This window comes from Charadrius vociferus, unplaced genomic scaffold (assembly GCF_000708025.1).
Source record: "Charadrius vociferus isolate BGI_N301 unplaced genomic scaffold, ASM70802v2 scaffold472, whole genome shotgun sequence".
NCBI lineage: Eukaryota > Metazoa > Chordata > Aves > Charadriiformes > Charadriidae > Charadrius > Charadrius vociferus.
The window spans coordinates 8,738,218-8,749,805 of record NW_009647735.1 but is presented as its reverse complement, the minus strand read 5'-3'; the positions used below and the strand labels follow the sequence as shown (position 1 = coordinate 8,749,805).

The 11,588-nt window shown below is 49.3% G+C and overlaps 1 protein-coding gene across 1 annotated transcript; it reads left to right on the top strand.

The window, feature by feature from the left end:
- The first annotated feature begins 727 nt into the window (after positions 1-727).
- On the top strand, positions 728-6,332 carry LOC104283602 (protein FAM162A-like). The gene is made up of 5 exons (XM_009881802.1): positions 728-794; positions 1,465-1,647; positions 3,462-3,567; positions 5,439-5,547; positions 6,225-6,332. Exons 1-5 carry the CDS (start codon positions 728-730, stop codon positions 6,330-6,332), a joined length of 573 nt encoding a protein of 190 aa, XP_009880104.1.
- The last annotated feature ends 5,256 nt before the right edge of the window (positions 6,333-11,588 follow it).

Below are 11,588 nucleotides of genomic sequence, written 5' to 3'. Positions count from 1 at the left end.
TTCTCTTCTGCTTCTTCCAGCACAATCACATCCCCACATTTCTGCTTGTTTGCAGGTCTCATTTGCAGCTGGAAGCTCAAACCACCATTCATTTTCTGTATGGGTTCCTAATCTGGAAATGGATCTAATTTGCTTTACCAAATTATAAGCAAATTAAGCCAAACACATTGTGTTCTGTCCAGATGCGTTGTGGAGCTTTCACGAAAGAGGAAAAACTGCGTTTGCCACTGCTGTGAGTTTCTTCTTTCCTCACTATCAATAACTTTGTGTTCTCAAAAAACATAAAACATCTCTATAAATGGTATTTTCCTTGGGGCCAGGAGCTGGAGCTGCTTCTGTCTCATATTTTTCATCCTCTCAGCCCTTAAAGAATATTCTTGCCAACATCCCGAGCTCTATTGCCTTGCAGTTCCTCCCCTTGCTCTTAGACACACTTTGATTACCTGCAATATTGCATTTGATAGCATTACTAAACAGTTCTGAAAATTTTCCTTTCGGCAACTGCTTCTTCCCTTTCCAGTGGAATTTTTTTCCTGGGTTGTAAATCAGCTTTAGAGCCTTGTATGTCTAAGGAGAGTAAATACCCCACTGCTCCAAATGAGACAAGTATTTTGCATTTCCATTTCCTGACCCATCAGGGAGAATTTTGTGCAAAACACAGGAGAAATGCCAAAGTGATAAAATAGCATTGTTTTCGGTTCATTCTCTGGTTAGAGCAGCTGATGTTATGGAAAACATTCAGCGCTGCCCAGACTTTGTGGAGATTGAATTCAAAGGGGGCAGATACTTTGCAGGTACTGCCTCATCTCAATGGCGATTTTACCGACTGACAAATACTATGTCACCTGAGGTTTTTTGATATAAGTTCTTAGTTTACTGATTTAAACCTGAAATGTATTTCTTTGCCAGGGAAGTTTGCAGCCTGGATGCGGGATGGCCTCCCCATCAGCATTTATAGCCACAAACGTTGGCTGTAGTTTCCTTCTGCCAAACCGCATTCATTCTGAGGCAGTGGAGACGTTGCTCCTCTTCAAAAAGTCTGTTTAACGCAACTGATTTGCAAGATTATATTTTAGCTGAGAACAATTAAGAACTCCAATGGCTTAACCGGCTGTGATAATTAGCAGTCACTAAGCCGATCTTTGGGGAAATATAGCACGCTGTCCTATTTTAGCCCTACTAGAGTAAGGACTGAGGAAATAATGCAAATACCCATCGCTGTCCCGAGCGGCTCCTTGGGGTGAGAGCCCGGGCTGAGTGTGAGCTGCCGTGGCGGTGATCTCTGCCCGCCTGGGCTCAGGAGGTGTGTCATTTTGGTAAACACAGGCGATAAATTTGACTAGTCATCGTGACGCAAGCGAAAACTGTTGGCAGGCCGGGTGGAAATGCGTGCTACTCCCTTCTTCCAGGAAGGGGTAGTTTTATGTTTGTAACTCCCTGAAGAAGCCTTGTTGGCTCCTGCAGGTCCCGCTGCACGGTGCCAGGCGGGTGGGCAGGCGGTGGCCCGGGGCGGGATGCTGGGGATGCTGCTGGGGCACAGCCCCGCGCTGTGGCGGCGGGTGGCTCGGCCGGTCCTGCGCCCTGCCAGAGCCTTTGGCAACAAAGCGAGGGGCGCTCAGGACGCGGCTCTGTGGACGGCTGATGCAGGTGGGTAGAAAGGCGTGGGTCGCTGGTTCGTGTTGCAGCACGGAGGGAAAGGGTGTTTGCGGGAAAGGGCAAGAAAATGTCCGCTGTTTTCTGTAGCTGTTTAACTGCGGTGCTGCGTCTCCTGGGGTTACAAACCCTCCCGAGACACGGGGCAAATCGAGAGCTCTGATCAGTGCACAGGGATGAAGTTTTTTTTTTGGTGTGTTAAATAGTCTTCCTCCTACGGCAGCAAATACAAACTGATACCTCATGTCAGGAAACCTGTTAATTAAAAAAAAAATAAAATAAATGTTCCTCCTCCTACCCAGCTGCCAGGTTTCCAGAGAAGGACTGGTGCACGTCCCCTCATGTGCAGGGCTGCTGCAAGTGGCAGACCTGCACCCCTCTGCTCCCGCAACGCTCCCCGCTGGATTACATCCACAAAGCTGCGTGCTTGCGGTGGGCCGTGCCCTGGCATGGGCTGCTCCTGTGTGGGCAAGTTCCCTGGCGTGGAGACTCTGTAAGAGAAATAGGAGAAGCAAGAGATTAAATTTACCTGGTGGTCTGGGTGCCAAGATTTACACCTGGGATCTTTCAGCCATTCACAGGTCCTGGCATGCAAAAGCAGACCCAGGGCCAAGACACTTAATGTAATTTTGCCATCTCAACACAGGCAGAAGCATCCCAGAATCCCAGACTGGTGAGGGTTGGAAGGACCTCTGGAGCTCCCCCAGTGCCACCCCCCGCCAGAGCAGGGGCACCTCCAGCAGTGGCACAGGACGGCGTCCAGGCAGGTTTGGGATGGCTCCAGAGGGGGAGACTCCCCCACCTCTCTGGGCAGCCTGTGCCACTGCTCCGCCGCCCTCACCGCAGAGAAGGCCCTCCTCATGGACATCAAGAAGATGCTCCTTGTGCCCTGTGATCTCCCTACAGCCAGGCACCAGCAACAGCCAGGGAGCGCAGGATGCTCAGATTGGTGGCATCTTTGTCTCCATCCTTGCCTGCATGCCCTGGTCACCCACAGGGAACTTCTAAACGCCAGTCCCACATTTGCAAGCACAGGGTACCATAACCTGGCATCCTGGGTGTGCATCCCCGGGTGTGCGAGCAGTCCCAGATACTCGGCAATGACCACCTGTACAGGAGTGCAATTCCAAAGCCAGGTTTTGAGCTAGTCCATCACTTACCCTATTTTTGCAGGGTCTCCCTGCCTCTGCCCTCCTTGTGACCTGTCATTGGGCTTGTTCCCATCAAGAGGAGCCAGAGTCCCTTTCTTGTGATGCTCAGGGCAATGCCATGCTAAATGGCATCACCGTGGTAGTGTGGTGGGGTGTATCGCATCATCGTTAGAGTACGGTAACCTGGTACCCAGCTTGCCTGAGAATGACTACCAGCCTCCCACTGTCTGTATTTTAACAGAACTCATCTCTCCGTGAGCACTTTTAGAAGGAGATGCTGTCAAGGCGTTGTTAGTGCTGCTGGCAGTTTGCTTTAACCCCCGAGTCTGGCTGTTTAAAAACGAGGTGCCAGCAGGGTGAGAGCATGCTGAGGGCTTGGGGGGCTTCAGCCCCACATCTTTTCCCCTCAATCAGGCAGGCTAAAAGAGATTTTTAGTTTAAACCCCACCTAAACTAAAGGGAAAAAAAAAATTAAGCAGAATGAAATAAGTTGCAAATATAACAAAGCACCTCACACCAGTTGCTGAGTCCTTTTGACGTGAGAAAGCGCATTTGGCTCTCACAGAGTAGAAAACTCTCGGTCCTTTTCCCCTGTAACGACAGCTTTTTTCCTCTCTAAGCTTAGCTCATTGTTTTCTTTTATAAAATCTCTTACAGGTTACAAAGCATTCAAAAATGACAGAAGGCCCACAAATTTCGATAAAAAGGTGTTAGTATGGGCAGGACGCTTTAAAAAGGAGGAGGACATTCCCAAGCACATATCGTAAGTAGACCAATTTTCTTCTGATATTAAATTCTTTTTGCCTGAATGATGTTTTTGGATGTAAACGTACAGATTAAGGCCCCAGTTTGCATTACTCAGAAGTGTGCTCTCATGGTGAGGATTAGCATTCCTCCATGCTGACAGGGCCTGCTTTTACCGGTGTCTAAAAATAACCCAAATTTTTGGGAGCATGTATTTTTTGTCATGGCCTGTGAAGCAAACTGGATTCACTTGGTTTAGATATCATAAGTTTCAGACTAAGCTGAAGAGTCTTTTGCAGGATAAGTGGCTTTGTATCTTGGAAGTCACCATGGCAAAATATCATCCCCTTTGGGTTGTTGCATGCTTTGTTAGGTTTTACTGATTAGCAATTAATAAGAGAATCACAGCATCCCAGCCTGGTGGGGGTGGGAAGGGCCCTCTGGAGCTCCCCCAGTGCCACCCCCACCAGAGCAGGGGCACCTCCAGCAGTGGCACAGGACGGCGTCCAGGCGGGTTTGGGATGGCTCCAGAGGGGGAGACTCCCCCACCTCTCTGGGCAGCCTGTGCCACTGCTCTGCCGCCCTCACAGCAGAGAAGGCCCTCCTCAGGTTCAGATGGAACTCCCGATGCTCCAGTTTGTGCCCGTTCCCTCTTGTCCTGTCACTGGGCACCACTGGAAACAGACTGTCCCCATCCCCCCGGCACCCTCCCTTGAAGGATTGATCAGCATTGATGAGATCCCCCTCAGTCTTCTCTTCTCCAGACTGAACAGCCCCAAGTGCCTCAGCCTTTCCTCATCAGAAAGACGCTCCAGTCCCCTCACCATCTCTATAGCCCTTTGCTGGACCCTCTCCAGCAGTTCCCTGTCCTTCTTGACCCGGGGAGCCCCGAACTGGACACAGTGCTCCAGGGCAGAGCAGAGGGGAAGACTGACATCCCTCGACCTGCATACATTTTAAAAGGAATTTGGGGCTATATGCAGCTTTGGTGGCAGATATCTCCAACGAGTTCCTCACCTCCAGGCTGTTGTTTCACCCCCTTGTCGAGGTATTTTGACAAAGGATTGTCACTTGGTTTTGAAGACCTAATGTTGCCTGACTTGTGACATCCTGGGGGCTCCTCCAGTTGCCCTTCCCCTTGTAGGTGTAAGCAAATCCATGGCTGGATACGATTTCACGGATGACTCATTGCTACGCTGCAGTCTCTTGCAAGCGCAAATTGTCGGATAAATGCCGTGAGTCACTCATGGAAGGTGGTGGAGATCTCCCAGCAACGGCTGTGGCTATTCAGCCGCTTGGGGAGACAAACCCACATGGATGGTGCAATCATCTGCTCCAGTGCAGCTCAGCCGCCCACCACAGGAGGATGCTGGTGGGGCTGGTGCCTGGCAGAGGGATAACGCTGTTGTGGGACAGGGCTGCAAAGCACCGCCTGCAGCTGGCACAGACAGATGGCCACAGACCCAATCACCACTCGCTGTGCCTCTTCGCTCTCTGAAAACTCTCCCTTGCTCTTAGCCAAAATGACACACGTATGCTTTTATTCCACCGAGGGTGGTATTGCCTGGCCCTGGTGGCACGGCCTGACCCTGGTGGCATGGCCTCAGTGTCTCTCACATGCAACAAAAGAAGGCAGGAGAACAGGATTTGTTATTCCTGTTGTTCCTGACAACTGTTGGGAGGAGCAATACCCCTTCTGTGTGAGAGGGTGGCTAAATCTTTCCCCCTCAGGCTAATTTTTGGAGTCCTCCTCTAAGCACTTGCAGAAAGAGAAGGCTGAAATGCATTTTGTGTTACTGGGCAGTTGCTGAAAGACTTGAGGATTCATTACCCAGCTCCCCATGATCCCATTTCACACGCAGGAGGGAAACTCTGCTCTGTCCTCTGCAGGTCTGAGGTCCTCGATGCAGCAAGGAACAGCGTCAGGATAAAGGTTTGCTACATCATGATCGCACTGACCTTGCTGGGCTGTTTGGCCATGGTAATCACAGGCAAAGAAGTGAGTATTGTTTCTGGGTGAAGTGAACTGATTCACTTAACATATGGTCTAGATACACTCTCTTTGTAAATAAGCACTCGGGTGACAGATGTATTTGAGAATAAGTCCATATAAGCAATATTTGCACAGGGTCTGTATCATCCCATTCTCCAGAGGAGAGGTTGGCATGGGGCAGCGCAACTTGCTGGGTGATGTGTTCCTTCTGACCCACTTTGCCATAAACCTGTGCAGTACAATGCTCTGCATCATGGTATCTCAGCAAGAGGCCGCTCCAAAGGTCATGGAGGAGCTCAGACAACATCAATGGTGCCTGGTCCTGCCCTGCATCCATGCGCCATGAGGGTCCTGCCATCCTGCCTGCCCAGCCTGTGTGCCACCATGGCCACCAAGAGCTGTGACACTTGCGTCTTCCCATTCCACTGGTAGGGAAGGAGGGTCTCCAGCCTGACTTGAATGTCCCAGTACATCTCTAAACAATTTGCACACCTCTAAACAATTTGTACTCCTCATCAGAGCCGCAAATGCTGAAAATTTGGTAAAACAAGGAAACACATTAACTTCTGTCACTGCAAAATATTAAAAAGGACAGTGGGGTGTCAAAGCAAGTGGTGCGAATGTGGGGAAATTTAGTGGTGGGCAACGTGTGCATGCAATGATTTTCACCATTTTGTTTCAAGGCTGCTAAAAGGGACCAGACGCTGCTGAGGATGAACATAGAAAAGAAGGCCAAATGGAAGGCTGAAGTGGAGAAAGAGCAGGAGGCAGCTGTTGGGAAGCCACAATGATTGGGAACGGATTTCTTTTGACAGCAGGAGAGAAGTGATTTGCACACATGGCATGTGTACCTGTCTTCATTTAACTCTTTGGAGCTTTTTCACTGAACCTCTCAGGGCAAAGATTTCACTGCTTAAAAACTGCTCCGTACAAACTGGGAAGCTCCTGTGGAAACTCCCACAGCTGCCTTCTGTGGCCTCTGGTGTTTGGCACTGGGTTCTGCTGAAATACGGAAATCTCTTCTAAATGGGAAAGCGTGGGAAGGACGGATGCGGGACTCCCCAGCTCAGGATCGGCTTTTCATGGTGCTGCTGATGCTCAGCGTGGCCCCGGGGCTGTGTCCTCGCAGCCAGGAAGGATGTAGCCCTACACCAGAGAGCATCCCGTTCTCTGCAATGCCTCCAGGGCCAACTGCCTTGGCCAAAGTGACCTACGGTGGGGGGAAAAGGAGTCTGAAATACATTTTGCAAGCCCAGAGAGGTCAATTATCTCTACCTCTGAGCCTGCTGCCATCACTGTCCCCTCTCCTTCCCCAGCCCCTCATGGGGTCCCGTGGCTGGGGGAAAGGGGGGACATGAGCATGAAGAAGGGCTGAGAAGACGGAGGGGTGTGAGCAGACCCTGATGACTCATATGGGGCAAAAGGGGCTTTGGGCCAGAGGAGATGGCAGTATGTGGAATGGTATCACGGGCACATGGAGTGGTTTGGTTGCTGCAGGGCAGCCCGGGGAACCCGTGCCCAGCACGGGGAGCCTGGCCTGGAGTCACCTCTTGTCCCGTTGCACCTCACTGGTTTTTCATCTTCTGCTTCCAGTCGTTGTCATGAAAGTTCTCTAGCACTTGCTTAGTCGTGATTTTAGTCAGGAGTAATTGTTAATACAAGATTTGCTAAAACTGGATTCTTTTTAATCATCATAGTTCATTAATTCATAATAAAACAGCTGTCCAATTACATCTAAAACAAACGCATCTCTTCACAGCTTCATTTAAAGTGTCACCAAACTCTCTGGGATGATGTTTAACAGATGGCAGACATCCTAATGAAGTACTGAAAGTTTCATTTTCATGAAGTGATTAAACTTCAAGATAGGCCCCAGTTGGTGTTTGTGGGCGCTGATGGTCTGAGCGTCATTCGGAACCCCTCAAGACACGTAAGACGGGCTGGTGGAGCTGGATGCGCTGCATGGGGTGCCAAGGGACGTGGGGTGCCAAAACCTACCCATCTTACCCCGGCTGCCTTAGGAGATTGCAGATGCTGTAACCACACTCAGCCTTTGTGCAGTGACACACCATGGTTGGCTTTTGGAAGGTTTATTAGTAGGAGCAGTTGCACTTGTGCTCCAGGGCGGGCCTGGAAGCTCCTGCTCAGGTCTCTGAGGTTTACTGTTTCAAAAATGACATGCACTCATTGCTGGTGTGTCACTACACGAACAAGCTGATGGTGAGGACGGGCTGGGGCGTTGGCAGACGGTCAGCAGTTGTTGGGCTCTGGGACTCCACCTCCTGTGCCTGTGGTCATTGGGCAGCTTTTTCCCTTTAATGCTCTTTAGGAGAGTTTTTCTCCCCGTTGCGCACCTGTTTAGGATAAGGAGTGTGTGTGAGGGGGATGTTGCATCTGTCACAGCTCGAGGTTTGCAGTGGTGCAGTTTGCAGTTGTTCCAACTCACAGCCCCGTGCAGTGCAGTTTACCAAAAGTGATGTCTGCTCCCTGCAGTATTCCTCATGAAGCGCATCTCAGGGAAGTGAAAATAATGGTCTAGGACAAGCACAGAGTGAACAAGTCTCTGCTGAGAAGGCACTTTTGCCTGCACAGGTAATACAGGCTCTTTCATTTTACATGACCTGGTTTTCCTGGTTAGTGCAATAAACCTCAAGAATTACCTCAAAGTTAGTGTTCATTTGGGGATAAACTAAAACAGCTCTGGTCAGGCTCTTAGATTTATTTATATATTTTTTTTAATTCCTAAATGGCTTTCATGTGCCCTTTTTAAGAAGGTGTGTGGAACACTTAAACCCATTTCACTGCTTGTAAACAAATCCACATCCATGTTTTGAGCTTCCCTGGCTTAAGAAGGAGAGGAGATGACCATAACCATACATAAAACCCAAGTAAATTAATTGTGACTTGTTCTACTCTGCTGTGCACTTCCCTCTGCCTGGGGAAAAAAAAAAAAAGCTGCTTCAGGTGTGAGCTATTATCAAATCTTCTTAAACAGCCCTGGTCTCTGTTGATTAGCACATAAAGCTGTCGCATTACATATCATCATCATTAAGAAAAAGGAAAAACCAATTCCTCCACCCTGAGCCACTGATGATGGGCTGCTTCTGAGCTGTCAGATGAGCCGGGTGCTTTTGGGCTCTCACAAAGTGCTATGACTGTTATGTAGGGAATAATCCTTTACCAGCCCCGGCTACTTGACTATTCATTTTAAAATCATAATATTCCCCCGAAAAATCAATGGGACTAATCGCTGGCTCGCACTTGCAGGTGACTGCCGGTGCTGGTGTCACGCAGGCCGGGCTGGAGCCGTCCCCTGTAGTGACTGGAGATGCCAGCAGAGGACATTGCACTGCCGGTGCCTCTCCAACGCTGGGACTTATCGCTGCTTGTTAAAATCGGTTTCCCTCTGTGTTTGCAAAGTCCTTTGACTTTTCTCTTGAAAAGCTTCTAATTAACACAGCTTCCTGAATGTATAATTGGCTGATCCTCACCACCTTAGGGCTGTGGTGGGTTTTTGAATTTCCCCTCCCATCTATATTGCTGCAGCATCATACCTGATCCCCCAGTCATTTCAAAAAAAGGGATGGGAGTTGTTCTTAGGTAGGAGCTATTCTTCCCTTTTTAATAACACACCCTGTAGCCCGGCCCTGAGGACAAGGTGAGGGGCTGGCTCCTCTCCAGGGCAGGGTGTGGTGCTGGCCGTGTGCTGGGGTGCCGCGATGCTCATGCTCGGGGAGACCAAGGGTGAGTGCTATCAACTCTCACCTCCTCCTTTATCGCTCTGTACCAGGAGGAAAGAACACATCCTCCCTTGCAGGATTTTTGCCATGTTAATGAACTCCTATATGGAAATGGTTAACAATGTGCTGGTGGCTGGTGCCGTAGAGATTTGCATTATGATAACAATTAATGGGGAAGATTTTCCCTAGTAGGTGGAGTTGATCTAATTCTGCTTCCCTTAAAACCAGTGCTGCAGTTGCTCCTGGCTGTGGATTAAGGTTATCGTCCACTATTTTTTTTTTAGGTTTCAGTGATTTCCAGAGACTCGGCTTCCCCAGGGAGCCAGGCTGCTGTGGGGCAGAGCTGGGTGCACTGTGTGTTCTTCTGCCAGTATGGTGAGATCGAGCTCCTCCGGGAGGTTCTGCGTCGTGAGCATCCCAGTACCTCAGAGGAAATGTGGGAGATGAGAAAGTCTGGGCTCGGTAGATCTCAGTCCCTTCCTTACTCATTTTACCTCCTTTTGACCTGCTCAAGGGGTTTGTGGTAGCACTTGATTTCTCTTCATCCATCTGCTATGTGCAGCTCTTTTGGGATGCAGCAAGGCTGATGTGATCCTGCACTCGCAAAGGACTTTTTCTCTGGGTGCGGATGAAATCCTGCCATTCAGAAAGGTCTCATTTTAAAGACTTTCCTGTTCTTTCAGTGCTTAGTCTCCCGCCCAGCTGAAAAACTGCTCTTATTTTAAGGCTGAATGCATGCAGCTTCAGCTTCCAAACGTTGGACGTTGTCTTCGATACGGGATATGAAACGTCCCATCTCAACTCTTTCCTGTGCGTAACCTGTCACCCCTCAGCTATTGTTTGTGGTTGGATTCCTGCTATGTTCAAAACGCCTCTAGCTTCTGACCAGTACTTGGTGGGTATCACTGGCCAGTTAAGGGGTTGACACCATAGTGAATTTATTCCTGTATCAGGCAATTCACTACATCAGTAGCCTCTTCATAAACAATCCAAATAGATTGTTTGTTTTAGCACAGAATCAATAATCTAGTACGTTTTCAGAGAGAAAGGATGTAAAAGCTCTCCAGACTTTACTGACTACCCTGGAAAATTAAAAAGCACAGTGGTTATGTGTCAGAAACTTGTTTTCCTCTGTCTGTGCCCAAGGTGCCAGCACCTGTGGGACCAGCACAACCAGTCAGTGGCTGCAAATCTGCTTTTGCTCCTGGGACTGCCAAGCGTCAGTGCAAAGGATCTTCAAGGTCGAAGGTTTCCTCTGGGTGAGATGCAATGAGGGTTTGGATCTCTAAAGGGACCCACTCCCTCTTACCACAAAGATCTTTCCAGCTTGGAGCAGCCTCGTGCTTTCTCCTTTGCTCAGCAACGCTGCAGCAAAGAAGTGCCACCTGCTGCTGGCCCACAGGTACCTGGGGTCTTCATGCCCATCATCATTTCAGAGATGGCTTAAACGCCACTCTCCTCTTTGGATTTGGCACAAAGTCCTTCTTGCCTAGCGGGAAAGCAAGGCCAATGTTCAATAATTTGAATTAATTAATGGATCATTCATTAATGCACCGAGGTAGCATTAAAGCAATTTTCCATGGTTAAGTAGTTTGACGATCAATAGTGCTGTGTGACTTACTGCAAAACCTCTGAGACAATCATATGAGGAGTAGGTACCTCCTGAAGTGCTCTGAAAGGACCTGACCACCATTTAATTTCTTTGCTCTGTGAAGGATACGGACACGAACCTCAACACTACATCAGTCTCGCTGGCTCCACACCTTGTCTGGGCACGAGGCAGCTCCCGACATGGAAATCTAGAGTTCTCTCTAGCTCTTCCTCTGCAGCACTGGGGTCCTCAGTGGAGGGACTCAAACCGTGAGCTACTTGGGCAGGGACTGCCTTTTCTGCTTGTGTGAGGGCTTGACATAGGGAGGAGGAGAGGTTGGAACAGGATTTCATAGGAAAGAGTTGGGCTCACTCGTGGCTTACGTACGCTCTGCAGCGTGAGGGTTATCAGAAACCCGTGGTGAGGCTCGACCAGGAAACCAAGGGATTTGCATGCTGGCCTGTAAAACACTTCTCCCAGATGACGTACGCTCCCGAGACTTTTTCTAAATGAAATGGAAGCCAAAATAGCCCAATGAATTAGTCATATGCTAATTACAGTCATTCCTAATGGCTCATGTTTCTGTTTCTGCAGTAGGTAGGAAGGCAAACACAACTCACGGGGCGCACTGTGAATTGCACCACCGTTATGCCGAGCTCCCGGCTCCCCAGTAGCTATTTTATCATCGTCTAAGCATTGTCCTGCAACAAATTTCT

Coding starts and splice junctions, on each gene's coding strand:
- LOC104283602 (XM_009881802.1), top strand. CDS start 728: ATGGAAAACATTCAGCGCTGCCCAGACTTTGTGGAGATTGAATTCAAA. Junction 1,648..3,461: donor TCTGTGGACGGCTGATGCAG/GTGGGTAGAAAG, acceptor AATCTCTTACAG/GTTACAAAGCATTCAAAAAT. Junction 3,568..5,438: donor GACATTCCCAAGCACATATC/GTAAGTAGACCA, acceptor TGTCCTCTGCAG/GTCTGAGGTCCTCGATGCAG.